Source organism: Candoia aspera, chromosome 6 (assembly GCF_035149785.1).
Source record: "Candoia aspera isolate rCanAsp1 chromosome 6, rCanAsp1.hap2, whole genome shotgun sequence".
Lineage (NCBI taxonomy): Eukaryota > Metazoa > Chordata > Lepidosauria > Squamata > Boidae > Candoia > Candoia aspera.
Window position 1 is genome coordinate 38977891 of NC_086158.1, and position 16268 is coordinate 38994158.

Here is a 16268-nt window from a genome sequence, read left to right on the forward strand (position 1 = left end):
GAGGGGCCTTAGTTATAAACGGAAGGGGGAGCGCCTGAACGAGGTGGGGAGGATTGTACGGTAGAGTAACGTCGGGAATGTCTTACTCCTTTGATGGAAAGAGTAGATAAAGTCCTTTCCCTCTACTGCCTCTTTCCTCACTAGTCGGAGGGACCAGAGGGCGCAAGCTGAGCAGATATCTTAGACGCGGCAGATTGGTCGGAAACTGTGCAGACTAATGGATTGGGTTGTCCATCTTGGTACAAGACTCTGCTTCTGACAATTCTGCGCTGTGGGTTGAGTCACACATCAGACTTTCCCCTGGTTAATTTTATCATGGATTCACAATTAGCCTTACTTCGCACAACACACTGAACCATAAAGTAAGCACACATGATAGGTTCACACAGCAAGCTGTGTGGTGTAGTGTTGCACTGGCACCTGGAAGACCGGATTCTGGTGTACTCTTTGCCACGGAAACTCACTGAGTGACTTTGGGCCAGTCACACTCTTGTACCTCACAGAGGCATTGTTGTGGAGCTCTTGGTGCTCTCTGAGCTTGGTCGTTTGCTTCCGATGTTTCACTACCCAGGTAGGTAATATCATCAGTGCTAGTGAGTGTGAGATTTGCTCCCTGTTTACATGCAGTAGCTTGTCCTGCCAGTGTTGGTGGGGGCATGTGTTCTGGTCTTTTTTGTTTCCTTCTTAGTGTTTTGTTTTCTCTTGAATGGTGTGTAAATATGGTTTATTTCTGTGTCAGAAGACAGAATGAAAACTCCTTAATCTCATAACACATGGACAGACTCAACCAGTTTCAACTGGGAAACTGAGCATCCTAGACCAAGCCAAATCCAAAAACGCTAGGAAGCTTGGCATTCAGACAAATCAGCCATCAATAGACACATCCCCTCCAGCAGCCAACATCCAGATAAGCAGGGATTAACCCCAGACAAACAAGCAGAAAACAATAACCTAATCAAGGAACTACCAAGGAGAAAACCACACCCCCACCAACACTGGCAGGACAAGCTACTGTATATAAACAGGGAGCAAACTCCACATTCACTAGTATTGATGATGTTACCTAGTCCAGTAATGAAATGTCTGCAAGCAAACAGCCGAGCTCAGCACCAAGAACTCCACAGTTCAACCCTGAGCTACATATATTCTCTTCTATAAGAGTTACTGTTGTAGGAAAAACATAGGAGCAGTTAAGAGCTTATGAATGAAAAGGTGGGATACACAACTAACTGCAGCAGGGATTGTAGGATTGTAGCAGGGTTCTTGAGATATAGGTCAAAGTCTCCAAACCCAAAAGCATTTATTTTGCTGTGTATGTACAAATGAAGAGCCCATGAATTGAATTGTGACATGTATATACATAAGAAATGATTTCATATACAGTATGAGATGTCATAGATGTGTGTATACTGAGATGCACATGGACAGTTTATAACAGTAAAATGCTGTCAGCAGGGAGTGCCTGTGCTAGACATTTTTGAAGCTTTATAAGGCCAGTGGATAGGAAGAGCTTACAGAACTTAAGAACTTACCTTACATGGAATTAATTCTTATTGTCATTTGCATAGTCATGTAACAAAGTATTCTGTACCATGCAGTGCTGTTGTTAGAATGTGATTTATTTTTTCTTGCAGGTTTGATTTGAAATGTACCAATAGAAAAAGAATGTGCTCCTCCAGCTGGGTTATTCTTTCTTTTCTGAAATTTTTTAGCCTATATATAATGCCAGAATTTGTATGTAAGTTGCAATCTGTTCCTTCCCATTGGTATTGCAAAAAATGTGATGATTCAAACAGGATGCATTTGTAATATTCTATAATTTAATATTCATTACATTAGTTGCTTAGACATGCTATTTTGTATTTCATTTAAATATTCTGTAAGGATATAAAGTTACATTTTTATTTAGTATATCTGTTGATATGCATTAATGCATTTTCTTTATTATATTGACTATATTCTTCGTTTTCCTTTTTATTATCTTGTTATAAATCTTAGTACATTGTGGTGTTTCAATACATTGATGTTTGTATAATATGTTCAAAAGTTATTAACATTCTATTATGCTATATTCTAATGCATTTGGTATTCATATTTTATACTATTCAGCAGTTTCACTGAAATAGTGTGACAATTAGATACTGTTAATAGATTTTAAGATTAAAATAAGATTATTACTTTTTTCAGCTGCAGTTTAGCTGCCTCCTACCATGTGGAAGAGAGGGTGAGGGGAAAGTATCTGTCAGAGCTGTGTTTTGTTTTTGTAGCCAGAGATATAGGATGCTGCTTTCTGGCTGCTATTAGAGCTTCTCTCTGTTTTTCCAAGGAAAGTTGCTGAGCTTTTCTTGTTGTGGGAGGCATGTGGCACTGCAGCCAGAAAACAGTGACTCCTCTCCCCCCATTTATATTGGAAGTTGTGGCTGCTGGAAATTTGAGGACAAGATATTTTTGCATTTTGCAATAGGTTGGACTAAAACAGTTCTTAACCACTAAGGGCTGTTGTCTGTCATGACTTCAAGAAATAACTCCTTTTATATTTATCACAATATCTTAATTTTATCTCTGTTGTTGCTTAACAGTATTAGGAATATTGAAACTTTGAAAGTGTTAGAAGTCTGTTATGTTGTTTACAAAAGATCACTATTGTTGAAAACAGTATAGACTTTACATATAATTTGTTTTTAATAGATGCACAGAACACATGTCCTGAGGTCACACAACAGCTTTTGAAAGATGGCTTTCATAGGTCAGTTACAATAATTAGGCATTGATCAGTGCTTTTTTAATAGTATTTCAATAAGGCCTTAATCCATCAGACTTTTGCATCTTTCTAATTGTAATTCATTCTACATGGGCCTCTCTTGAAAAAATATTTGGAACCTTAAGCTGTCCAGAATCTTCATCCAAATCATAGAGACTGTTATAGGAAACAAGTAATTTGTTTCACTGTTTGCCAGTTTTCAGGCACAATTTAAATAGTTGGTTATAACCTATATAGGACTATATAGTTTGGAACTAGCCAACCGAAATACTTGATTCTCACTGATAAGACAGTGTAAGTTATTGCAAATTATAACTCTTGGTTTCATCATCATTAAAGAATATCTGGAGGGCCTGTGACTGATAGCCTTCTTGGTGGATGCTTCCATATTTATAATTCTTTGCCACAAGAGTCCAGCTGAGCTTGTTCTGTTATTTATTTTTCTTTATTTATTTATCCAATTTGTCCCCGCCCATCTCCTCCCTTCGGGGGACTCTGGGCAGTTTACAGTAATCAATTAAAACAACAATCATACAATGAATAAAATATACAATATAAAATTACAGTAATAAATATAAATAAGAGTAAAAAATAAAGTCCAAGTGGCAAAAGAATCTAAAACAGTCCAAGTGTGGGAGGAGTGGTCTATAGCAGCCATCCCCATGTAGATCTATTCCCCTCTCTGCCCCAAGCGAGGTGGCAGAACCAGGTCTTCAGACTTCTCCAAAAGGCCAGGAGCGATAGGGCCAATCTCGCCTCCCGGGGCAGCATGTTCCACAGGGCGGGTGCCACTGCAGAGAAGGCCCACTTCCTGGACCCCGCCAAATGAAGTTGTCTTAGAGACTGGGTCTGCAGCATGCCCTCTGCATGATCGGGTGGGATGGGATGATGTAATGGGGAAGAGGCGGTCCCTCAGGTAACCTGGCCCCATGCCATGTAGGGCTTTAAAGGTGATAACCAACAGCTTGAATTGGACCCAGAAGCAGACTGGTACTCAATGCAGCTCACACAGCAGCGGTGTTACATGTGCCCTTCTAGGGACACCAAAAACAGCTTGCGTGGCTGCATTCTGGACCAGCTGAAGCTTCTGGATACTTTTCAATCTTAGGCCCATGTAGAATGCATTGCAATAGTCCATATGAGAGATAACAAGGGTATAAGTGACTGTTCGAAGGGCCTCCCGATCCAGGAAAGGGCGTAACTGGTGCACAGCACGTAGCTGCATGAAGGCTCTCCTGGCCACCGCTTATCCTTCAGTTATCCTTCTGATAAGAAAATACATTTTTATTCAGATTTTTTTGGGGGGGGGCACAGAACGTATTTGGCTGTTAAGCAGATTTTAAATGATTTGGAATAGTTTTTTTTGAAATAATCTTTAATATTTTAATTTTATGAATTTAATTACGTTTTAAATCTATGTTTAAAATTCTGAGGATTTTTTATTATCTGAGCATGATTTTGGGTGCAAAAGCAGGTATATATTTAATAAACAATTAAATGAGCAACTGAATGATGTTAAAATATATTTCTAGTACATACGGACATGAGGTGAGATAATTGATAATATTAGTATATCTTTGTTAATGTAAATTCCAGTCTGCTAAGTCCAGTGAATTTGTATGGAGCTCAGTCTGTTAGTTATGTAGTAGTTATATTAAAGTGATGGAAATTTAATTGGGCTGGGACTTAATCTTAGCTTCAGGTCCATTCATTTACATTGTATTCTGTGGTGTGAGTTTAGGCAATAATGAATGAAAGCTTTGCTTCTTATCCATGTTTATAAAGAAGTACGTTCATTAAATTTCACTGGGAATTAGTGTTATTTCCAAGCAAGTCTCCCTAATTCTGTCACTTTAGAAAGCAAACTGCAGATTAAATTTACAATTGCAGATTTACAATTTAAAAGTTCTTTATACACAGATATGTAACTGATATGGTTTGAGGATGGTTTGTATTCTCTGCAAGTCTATTAAAAACCTTTTTCTTTGTCTTTATGTTAGAGATCTCTTGATTAGGGTAGATTTTGATATAGCTGATGAAGGTCTTGAAAGTTGCAGGCTGGCAATTAAAGTATATCTTCCAAGAGGATTATATGTGGATCCCTATGAATTGAAAACTTTACAACAGCATAATCTCACTGAGGTATGATTTTTGGATGATACCAAGAAAATCAAATCTGCATTGGATACAGCACAAAACAAGTAGCAATAAAGAAGTAACATTTCTGGAAATGTGGAAAGGTAGAATGAAATCCTGTTTTTCTTTTTCTTTTTTTTAATGAAGTTTTCAAAAAATTTAAATACATTTTCAGAACTCTATAATATCTAAATACATTCTGCATTTTTGTAATATAAATATTTTGTAATATAAAAAGTATTTTATATTATTTGGTGGCTCCTATAGTGTGGTATGTTGGATAATTTTATCAGAAAATATCAGATTAGGAAGAATTCAATTATAAATGTAAAAATGTAATAAAGGTAAAGTCTCCATCAAGTCAAAAGCAATATAGTTATTTGGGTATTGTTTTTTAAAATAATTTTTAATCATTTTTTTAAAAAAATAGAAAATGAACAAGCAAAAAAAATAGAAAAAGAAAAAATAATTGATGCAAAGATATAATATCAGTAGGTGGACAAAGAAGTTACAGAAGTTGTACAGTTAGTGCTCGGTATATCATTTATGGAAAATTAACTATAAAAATATATTTTTACGTTATTTTTAATAAGAATTTCAGGGATCTTTTTGACTCTCTGAGCTGAGTGCAAAGTCTCCACTATTTTGTTATTTAAGAATACCATAAAAAAGGGATAAATAAGAAAAATTATTTGTATTTTACAGGCAGCAATCAAGAAATAAATCAAAGTAATTCTAAATAAATCAAAAGGTATCTTGAAAGGTCTATAAACTTAATTTTCTTGGTTAGGATCAATTGCATCTATTAAGATGAATGTATTACCTAAGATAAACTTGTTTCAAATGATGCCAATTCTAATCCCAGAGAAAGCTTTAAAAGAATGGCAAAAAAACTATTAAAAAATTTATATGGAGTAGAAAAAAAACCAATAGTAAAATTCAAACTTTTACAAGTTTGTAAAAGACAGAGGTGGTCTTGCTTTTCCAAACTTCAAACTATATTATAGGGCAAGCTGTTTGCTGTGGCTAACAGAATGCATAACATCCCCAAATAGTAGAATGTCAATACGGAAAAAGCCAGTCTAGCTAATGGGCTTCACAGACATTCATGTTACAGGAACGGAAAAGAGGACAAAATTGAAAAGGACATATTATAAGACATAGCTTGATAAAAGTATGGAACCTTACAAGAAAAATAGTAAGTCCTATATTTTCACCACTTGATGTTGTTTATTCGTTTAGCCGCTTCCGACTCTTCGTGACTTCATGGACCAGCCCACGCCAGAGCTTCCTGTCGGTCAACACCCCCAGCTCCCCCAGGGACGAGTCCGTCACCTCTAGAATATCATCCATCCATCTTGCCCTTGGTCGGCTCCTCTTCCTTTTGCCTTCCACTCTCCCTAGCATCAGCATCTTCTCCAGGGTGTCCTGTCTTCTCATTATGTGGCCAAAGTATTTCAGTTTTGCCTTTAATATCATTCCCTCAAGTGAGCAGTCTGGCTTTATTTCCTGGAGGATGGACTGGTTGGATCTTCTTGCAGTCCAAGGCACTCTCAGAATTTTCCTCCAACACCACAGTTCAAAAGCATCGATCTTCCTTCGCTCAGCCTTCCTTATGGTCCAGCTCTCACAGCCATATGTTACTACAGGGAACACCATTGCTTTAACTATGCGGGCCTTTGTTGTCAGTGTGATGTCTCTGCTCTTAACTATTTTATCGAGATTTGTCATTGCTCTTCTCCCAAGGATTAAGCGTCTTCTGATTTCCTGACTGCAGTCAGCATCTGCAGTAATCTTTGCACCTAGGAATACAAAGTCTTTCACTGCTTCTACATTTTCTCCCTCTATTTGCCAGTTATCAATCAAGCTGGTTGCCATAATCTTGGTTTTTTTGAGGTTTAGCTGCAAGCCAGCTTTTGCACTTTCTTCTTTCACCTTCATCATAAGGCTCCTCAGTTCCTCTTTGCTTTCAGCCATCAAAGTGGTATCATCTGCATATCTGAGATTGTTAATGTTTCTTCCAGCGATTTTAACTCCAGCCTTGGATTCCTCAAGCCCAGCATGTCACATGATGTGTTCTGCATACAAGTTGAATAGGTAGGGTGAGAGTATACAGCCCTGCCGTACTCCTTTCCCAATCTTAAACCAGTTCGTTGTTCCGTGGTCTGTTCTTACTGTTGCTACTTGGTCGTTATACAGATTCTTCAGGAGGCAGACAAGATGACTTGGTATCCCCATACCGCTAAGAACTTGCCACAATTTGTTATGGTCCACACAGTCAAAGGCTTTAGAATAGTCAATAAAACAGAAATAGATGTTTTTCTGAAACTCCCTGGCTTTTTCCATTATCCAGCGGATATTGGCAATTTGGTCTCTAGTTCCTCTGCCTTTTCTAAACCCAGCTTGTACATCTGGCAATTCTCGCTCCATGAATTGCTGAAGTCTACCTTGCAGGATCTTGAGCATTACCTTACTGGCATGTGAAATGAGTGCCACTGTTCGATAGTTTGAACATTCTTTAGTGTTTCCCTTTTTTGGTATGGGGATATAAGTTGATTTTTTCCAATCTGATGGCCATTCTTATGTTTTCCAAATTTGCTGGCATATAGCATGCATTACCTTGACAGCATCATCTTGCAAGATTTTGAACAGTTCAGCTGGGATGCCGTCGTCTCCTGCTGCCTTGTTATTAGCAATGCTTCTTAAGGCCCACTCAACCTCACTCTTCAGGATGTCTGGCTCTAGCTCACTGGCCACACCATCAAAGCTATCCCCGATATTGTTATCCTTCCTATACAGGTCTTCCGTATATTCTTGCCACCTTTTCTTGATCTCTTCTTCTTCTGTTAGGTCCTTGCCATCTTTGTTTTTGATCATACCCATTTTTGCCTGGAATTTACCTCCAATGTTTCTAATTTTCTGGAAGAGGTCTCTTGTCCTTCCTAGTCTATTGTCTTCTTCCACTTCCGCGCATTGCTTGTTTAAAAATAATTCCTTATCTCTTCTGGCTAACCTCTGGAATTTTGCATTTAATTGGGCATATCTCCCCCTATCACTGTTGCCTTTTGCTTTCCTTCTTTCTTGGGCTACTTCTAGTGTCTCAGCAGACAGCCATTTTGCCTTCTTGGTTTTCTCTTTCTTTGGGATGTATTTTGTTGCCGCCTCCTGAACAATGCTGCCAACTTCTGTCCATAATTCTTCCGGGACCCTATCTATTAAGTCCAGTCCCTTAAATCGATTCCTCACCTCCACTGCATATTCCTTAGGAATATTAGTGAGCTCATATCTAGCTGATCTGTGGGTCTTCCGTAATCTCTTTAGTCTGATCCTAAATTGTGCAAGAAGTAGTTCGTGATCTGAACTACAGTCAGCTCCAGGCCTTGTTTTTACCGACTGTACAGATGTCCGCCACCTTTGGCTGCAAAGGATGTAATCAATCTGATTTCGGTGTTGTCCATCTGTTGAAGTCCATGTATAAAGCCGTCTCTTAGGTTGTTGGAAGAGAGTGTTTGTTATGCAGAGCGAATTGTCTTGGCAAAATTCTATCAGCCTATGTCCTGCTTCATTTTGTTCTCCCAGGCCATACTTTCCTGTAATTCGAGGTGTCATTTGACTGCCCACCTTAGCATTCCAGTCTCCTGTGATGAAAATAACATCTCTTTTAGGCGTGTTGTCCAGTAGGTGCTGCAGATCCTCACAGAACTGCTCTACTTCAGCTTCTTCAGCATTTGTGGTTGGGGCGTATATTTGGATCACTGTGATGTTAGATGGCTTGCCCTGAATTCGAATTGAGATCATTCTGTCGTTTTTTGGGTTGTATCCAAGCACTGCTTTAGCCACTTTACTATTAATTATGAAGGCTACTCCATTTCTTCTGTGGTCCTCTTGTCCACAGTAGTAGATCTGGTGGTCATTTGATGTGAAGTGGCCCATTCCAGTCCATTTCAGTTCACTGACGCCCAGGATGTCTATCTTTAATCTTGACATCTCACCAATAACCACATCCAATTTGCCCTGGCTCGTAGATCTTACATTCCAGGTTCCAATGGTGTGTTGATCCTTAGAACATCGGATTCGCCGTTCACCACCAGCACCGTCGGCCGCTAGCCGTCCTTTCGGCTTTGAGCTAGCTGCGTCATCACGTCTGGGGCTAGTTGAGCTCATCCTCTGTTCCTCCCCAGTAGCATTTTGACCATCTTCCGACCTGGGGGTCTCATCTTCCGATGGTATACCGACATATCTCTGGTTGTACTGATCCATTTAGTTTTCACGGCAAGAATACTGGGGTGGGTTGCCATTACCTTCCCCAGGGATCGCATTTAGTCTGACCTCTCTGTCATGACCTTCCCGTCTTGGGTGGCCCTTCACGGTTTAGCTCATGGCATCATTGAGGTGCTCAAGCTCCAGCACCACGACAAGGTAACGATCCTTTGCTGAAGATTTTCACCACTAGCCTCTCCTTAATGTTTTTTTATGCTGGACATAACTATAGTAAGAAAAGCACATTTACATATGTACATAGGATCCACTCAAATTCAACAAATAGATCAAAGACACAGCAAGAATTATTTGGTGGCTAGAACATATCATGGTTGATGTACCTACAAATTGTGAGAAGAATAAAATCTGACCTTGAAAATGAGGGAGGGCTTCAAAGAAAATGACAGAATTTGAAATGCTCATACAGAATCAAGACTACCTATTAGGGTGTGTGCATGTATGTATAGATATATATATATAAATTGTTAGTGAGAGCCAGTTTGGTATAGCGGTTAGGGTATCAGGCTAGCAACCAGGGGACTGTGAGTTCTAATCCTGCCTTAGGCTCAAAGCCAGTTGGGTGACCTTGGGCCAGTCACTCTCTCTCAGCCCTATGGCAAACCACTTAGGAAAAACCTTGCCAAGAAAACTGCAGGGACTAGTCCAGGCAGTCACCAGAGTCAAAAACTGAGTTGAAGGCACCACTGAATAAATCAACCAACCAACTAACCGTTACTTAATATGACATGGAGACAGAACAAATAAAAACTTGTATGATCAAATGGATGCAAAATTTCAAAGAAACAGTCACAATGTTACAATGGGAAGAACTATGGAACAAATATAAAATTTATCCCAAGTTACAACTTAAGAGAATACTGGTATGAAGTGTTTTATAGATAGCATATAACTCCATCGATAATTGCCAAGATAGAAAATCGTATAATAATAAATGCTGGAAATGCCAGGAGACAGAAGGAACATTTTACTATATGTGGTGGACATGTACAAAACCTTGAAAGTACTGGAAAGAAATGCACAGCACTATTCAGAGAATTTGTCATGCGCTGCCTACTACTGAGTAAAACACAGACACTAATTTAGGGAAGATCAGGTTCTGGTTTATTTCAGCATAGTGCATAGCTAGAAAAAGCTGAGAGTGAAGGGAGCGCGCCGGTACGGGGTTTAAATAGCCCGCGCCGGTCAGCGCCCCCCCCACCTTGGGTTGTGTCATCCCCCCAAGTCCTGTATGCTTCATTGCCGGTAGGTGAGGGGTCGCGGGGCCCCTGCTGGTGCCCTGGGCTTCTCTCGTAATCGTCTTCTTCCTCCGGCCGGTGATTGCTGTCAGCTGGGCGATATCCTTTGCGTTCCTGCTGACAGCTCCAGGCGTGCCTCGTGATCCGCCCTGTCTTTGTCGCTCTTTCTTCCCCCTTTGTGTTCTTTTGACTGGATTTTCCGGCCGGGGTCGTTCCCTTCTCCTCAGGGTCTGTGTCTGTTGTTGTGCGTCGCTTTGCTTATCTTTTAATCCCTTGCTCTTGTTTCCGTGGTATTGTTATGTGTGCCATTGTGCTGATGCATTCAGCTCAATGGTGCTCATGACAGAATTTTAGAAATCAAACTTGAACCACTTTTTTTTAACTAGGCATAATTTCAAGACATATCAACAAAAAAAACCCACAATTTACTGAGATACATATTCACAGCTGCAAGGATGAACTTAGCACCACTGGAAAAGAGATGCATTACCAGCGATACAAGGCTGGGAACTTAAACTCAGAGAATATGCAGTAATGGCAAAATTAACAGCATATACTCATGACAGAAGTTTGACCAAATTTGAACAGGAATGGCTTCCATATATATTACATATTATGCAGCACAGCAAATTTAAGTATTTAGTGTATGGTTTTCAAGATGAAAAAGAATTGACCAAAAAAAATCAGAAATACATGAAACTAATGTCTGAAAGAATTGTATCTTGACACTTTTGAGAAGAAATATGGTCATCTAAACATTATCTTAATGGTAGTAATTCCAGTATGGTATTATTAAAGTTGGGACTTGGGACATCAGGGTTCTAGGCAGTAGTGATTCTTAAATATCCTCCCCTTCATTTTCCATGGCTAAAGACTTCTGAAAGTAGCTTTAAAGTAGTTTTTGATAATGACTTCAGGATTTGGAATTTAAAATCAAAGCCCACACCAGTCTTTGGATCCCAGCCACTGTTACTGAAAGGACTGGCCATAATTCCTGTATCAATTTTACTGATTTTATTACTTACTAGACAACCGTGACTTGTTGGGTCATCGTTTCAGAGATATTTCCTTACCAGATTCCTCAGTGCCTTCAACATTCTAATGTACTGCCTTCAGTGGAAAAGTTCTTAAAAACTCAGGGAGACATTCAGAAGTGTATCTGCCTTGAAGTAGCCAATGTTGAAGTGTATAGCCCAGTCAAACATCAGGAACTGACCACAGGAAATGTTTTATGACATTTTGTATTATGTCATAAAATGTTTGATAAAATTTGCCAAATTTCTATTCCATGGGAGTCATGGGTCCCGGATTTTGGATGTATTCTATAAGTTAGCCCATTTGAGATTTGTTGTTCAGTCATTAAGCCATGTCTGACTCTTCGTGACCCCATGGACCATAGCACACCAGGCCTTCCTGTCCTCCACTGTCTCCTGGAGTTTACTCAAATTCATGTTCATTGCATCGGTGATGCTATCTAACCATCTCATCCTCTGCCGTTCCCTCCTTTTGCCTTCAGTCTTTCCCAGCACCAGGGTCTTTTCCAGTGAGTCCTCTCTTTGCATTAGGTGGCCAAAGTATTTGAGCTTCAGCTTCAGTATCTGTCCTTCCAATGAGCCGTCAGGGTTGATTTCCTGTAGGATTGACTGATTTGACCTCTTTGCAGTCCAAGGGACTCTTAAGATTCTTCTCCAGCACCACAGTTTGAAAGCATCAATTCTTCGGCGCTCAGCCTTCCTTATGATCCAACTCTCACAGCCATACATTACTACTGGGAAAACCATAGCTTTGATTATACGGACCTTTGTCGGCAAGGTGATGTCTCTGCTTTTTAATATGCTGTCTAGGTTTGCTATAGCTTTCCTCCCAAGGAGCAAGCGTCTTTTAATCTCATGGCTGCAGTCACCATCTGTAGTGATCTTGGAGTCCAAGAAAATAAAATCTGTCACTGCTTCCATTTCTTTCCCTTCTATTTGCCAGGAAGTGATGGTACCAGATGCCATGATCTTAGTTTTTTTAATGTTGAATTTCAAGCCAGCTTTGCACTCTCCTCTTTCACCCTCATCAAGAGGCTCTTTAGTTCCTCTTCACTTTCTGCCATTAGGGTAGTATTGTCCGCATATCTGAGGTTGTTGATAATTCTCCCGGCAATCTTAATTCCGGCTTGTGGTTCATCCAGCCTGGCATTTCTCATGATGTACTTGGCATATAAATTAAATAAGCAGGGTGACAAAATACAGCCTTGTTGTACTCCTCCAAATGGTATCTCCATTTGAGATACCTTGGTTCAAAAGGTATCCTATGACATACCATTTTGCCCAGTTAAAAGTTGCAGACATGAGAGTTTTAGTAGTATATAGATAACCAAAGACCATCACAAACCTTCATTGTTGAAAGTACAGGAATAATGGGGTTAATTTTGGGACTTCTCAGTACGATACTGTTGCCTAGATGAGGATTCTAATATGAAATTATGTCATTTGTGCTTTTTCCATAGGCACTGGTGATGGCGGATGAAGTAGATTTGGAAGTTCCTGAGTATTTAGCAACTAATGCTTCTGTCCTTATTTACATGAGACCTGATCCTAAGTGCATTACCTGTTTTACAGCATTGTTACCACTGCACTGCCGGTATTACCGGCCCTCAGAAAGTAATGGAAAAATCCCTGTTGTCTTGCAGAGTCCAGAAATATTGATCCATTGCCAAAAATGTATGTGATATCTATTACTGAAAGGGAACAAATGGAATTAAAAAGGGGCAGTATTGACTCATAAAAACATGGGGGAAACTATGATATTAAGGGAGGCATTAGGGAGATACCTTCATAGAAAGTAATACTTACAATCTAAGAATGATCTGTTCTCTGCATGTTGCATTTAAACTGTGTTTTGTTTTTGTTTCTCTTAGCCTTTTTTTCAGCAAACTGTTTGAAAGAAACTGAAATAGCAACTCTGTGTTCCCAGAATAACCTAGATGTATGCTATTGGAACACCATGAAATATCAAATTGTACGTTCATATTTCTTCCATGCTTTGGGTTTTTTTTTTAGATATAGCCATCTATAACTATTTTGAAATGTTTATTTTATTCTAGTGCCATTCCATACATAGTTCTAGCAGATGAAAAAAGTGGAACAAACCTAAACTTAGCTTAAATGATTAAATTTTATTCACCCCAGTAGGATTTTATTGTCTTAAGTGGAGTCCTTGATACTGTCTGAGCTTGGTTGTTTGCTTGCCGATGTTTCATTACCCTACTAGGTAACATCATCAGTGCTAGTGAGCACTGTCTTAAATATTAAACGTATTGTCTTAAATTATTAAATGTAACTTTGAGTTCAAAATGAAAAGGTTAACATTTCCATCCACTCACACTTCCAAATGATCATTCTACTGCTGTTGAGCAGAATGCTTAAGGCTGCAGCCATTCATATTTAGAAATAAAACTCACTGAACTTTATCTGAATAGCTTTATACAGACTTTTGCCATGAAAGAGATTGTTGCAATGAACTGTTGGAAATGGAAAGTGTGAAAGGATTGCTAGATTAAAATATTTCAGTGAAACGTATGTGGGTGTTAGGTAAACCTCACAATAAATGCAGTAAAAATGTGTGTTACGTGTTTTGAACAAAAGTAATTTTACTGATCTTTTAATTTGCAATTCTTTTTCTATAGGTAAGTAAAGAATTGGAACTGCAGGTACCAGTTGGACTCAAAGATCACCTTGCCTTGGTGTGTGCAGTAACACTTATTACCACAGGACTTTGTTCCAGTTTTATCCTTTCAGCTTTATGCAAATATGGGCACTTCGTTCACTGCTCAATGTGAAATTAAACAAGCTTTTATTTCTGAAATCATGGAAAAGCTGTTGAATTGTCCAGACAAACTAGAGATAAGAACAGAAGAGCAAGCTTGATTATGTACCAAAAGCTGGTGTTGACTCTTAGTGGCCACATAGCTATACCTTTTCCAGAATGAGCTGTTCCCAACCTGGCCTTTCGGGTCTTCCAATAGTGCACTCATCACTACAGGTAGTCCTCAGCTTATGACAATTGAGACCAGAACTTCCATTGCTAAGCAAGGCAGTCATTAACTGAGTCATGCCCAAGTTTATGACCTGTTTTGCTGTGGTCGTTAAGCGAATCACCACAGCTGTTAGTGAATCGTGATCATTAAGCAGATTTGGCTTCCCCCATTGACTATGCTTGTCGGAAGCTGGCTGGGAAGGTCGCAAATGGTGATCATGTGACCCCAGGATACTGCAACCATCATAAACACGTGCCAGTTGCCAAGCACCTGAATTTTGATCACGTGACCGCAGGGATGCTGCAATGGCCGTAAGTCACTTTTTTCAGTGCCATCGTAACTTTGAACGGTTGCTAAACGAATGGTCATAAGTCAAGAACTACCTGTATTGTAATCAAGTCCATCTTGCTGCTGATCGTCTTCTCCTCATTCCTTCCACCTTTCCCAACTTTATGGACTTCTCAAGGAAGTTGGGACTTCAGATAATGTGACCAAAATATATTTTGAGCCTGGTCATTTGAGTCTGGAGTAAGAACACTGGGTTGATTTGTTCTATGATCTATTCATTTGTTTTCTTGGCTATCCTTGATATTTTCAAGAATCTTTTCCAACACTAATGTTCAAAAGTCTTTTTATCCTGCTTCTTCAGAGTCCAACTTTTGCTTCCATAGTGTGTCACAGGGAACTGTTTGCAGAGTTCTGATCTTTGTGAGTATAGACACAGTCATCTAAATATCTGTTCTAAGTACTAAGAACATGCTGGATGTAAACCATAGCTCTGAAAATGCAAGGAAATAGAAAATTGCTTTATTGATGGAAACACTGAGCAGTTTCAAATGTTCTTTATTTTTCTGTTCATATCACTAGAGATACTGCTAACATGTGCTGTTATAATTATAGAAAATACTGAATATTTATAAATTTCTATCTGGAAGACTAAATGTCTTCAAATGTTATTTCATGTAATTTGATTGCTTTTCACCTGTATTAGATTTTCTAAAATAGTCCACTGTCTCTTTGTCCTCTGTAAAACATTACAAAAAAACCTTGTCATGTGTATCTTTCACCACTGGATAACAAATTGCTTTAACATTGGTTCTTTTGTTCTCTCTACAAAGTGCTATGTGATAACTGAGGCATTGCTACAGCCACTACTTCAAGTTCCATTTGAGCAGTGTTCTGCATCTGTTGGGGCGGGGGGAAGGGAGCCTTTAAAGAAAACAGTCAGAGGGGTTTTTTTGTCACTGAATTAGCCACATATGAACAGTTGAAGCATATATGAAACATCAGCTGTAAACCTATTTATATTATCCGTGGATCTTTTAGTGTGTCAATTTTAGGATTTTATTGGCTGAAATTTACTGGAAATAAATACAACATCCTGCACTTAATGGCAAATGAATCTCTAACTGTAAGTATACAATTACAAAGAACATTTTGGGAAAGTGTTGGGAACGTCCAATAAGCCTAGATAGCAGAACTTAGTTGCAGTTCTTTGTATTGTGGTTTTATTGTGATGCAAGAAGCAATAAAGAAGTTGAAAATGATAATGTTTTTGGTTTTGTGGAACAATGTCTTAATGTTTATAGATAGCTTTGTTTTTGTGTGGTGATCATGATTTTATGGATTCTTTTCATAAAGAAAACAGCTAAGATGCATAAGAGGTCCATAGGGTGATTTTTGCTGTCACTGATAATTTTGTAAAACTGTAGATGATAAGCATATAGCTGTTCTCTTTTATTTATTACTGGGCTTAAATTTTCTATACTATCATAGTAAAAATGCTGTAATAAAAGAAGTGAGTGGAAAGCAAGGTGACATGTAAATCTAT

The 16268-nt window shown here is 38.9% G+C and overlaps 1 protein-coding gene across 1 annotated transcript; it reads left to right on the forward strand.

Moving 5' to 3' along the window:
- The first annotated feature begins 1611 nt into the window (after positions 1-1611).
- PIGX (phosphatidylinositol glycan anchor biosynthesis class X) lies at positions 1612-15990 on the forward strand. Its single transcript, XM_063306777.1, has 6 exons — positions 1612-1738; positions 2689-2746; positions 4762-4903; positions 12908-13121; positions 13319-13419; positions 14087-15990. Exons 1-6 carry the CDS (start codon positions 1666-1668, stop codon positions 14237-14239), a joined length of 741 nt encoding a protein of 246 aa, XP_063162847.1. The 5' UTR covers positions 1612-1665; the 3' UTR covers positions 14240-15990.
- Positions 15991-16268: the final 278 nt, after the last annotated feature.

What these genes read in the sequence shown, in the direction of transcription:
- PIGX (XM_063306777.1), top strand. Translation starts at nt 1,666, where the DNA reads ATGTGCTCCTCCAGCTGGGTTATTCTTTCTTTTCTGAAATTTTTTAGC. An exon ending in ATTGATCCATTGCCAAAAAT is followed by an intron (nt 13,122 to 13,318) that starts GTATGTGATATC and finishes TGTTTCTCTTAG; the next exon opens with CCTTTTTTTCAGCAAACTGT. An exon ending in ACACCATGAAATATCAAATT is followed by an intron (nt 13,420 to 14,086) that starts GTACGTTCATAT and finishes CTTTTTCTATAG; the next exon opens with GTAAGTAAAGAATTGGAACT.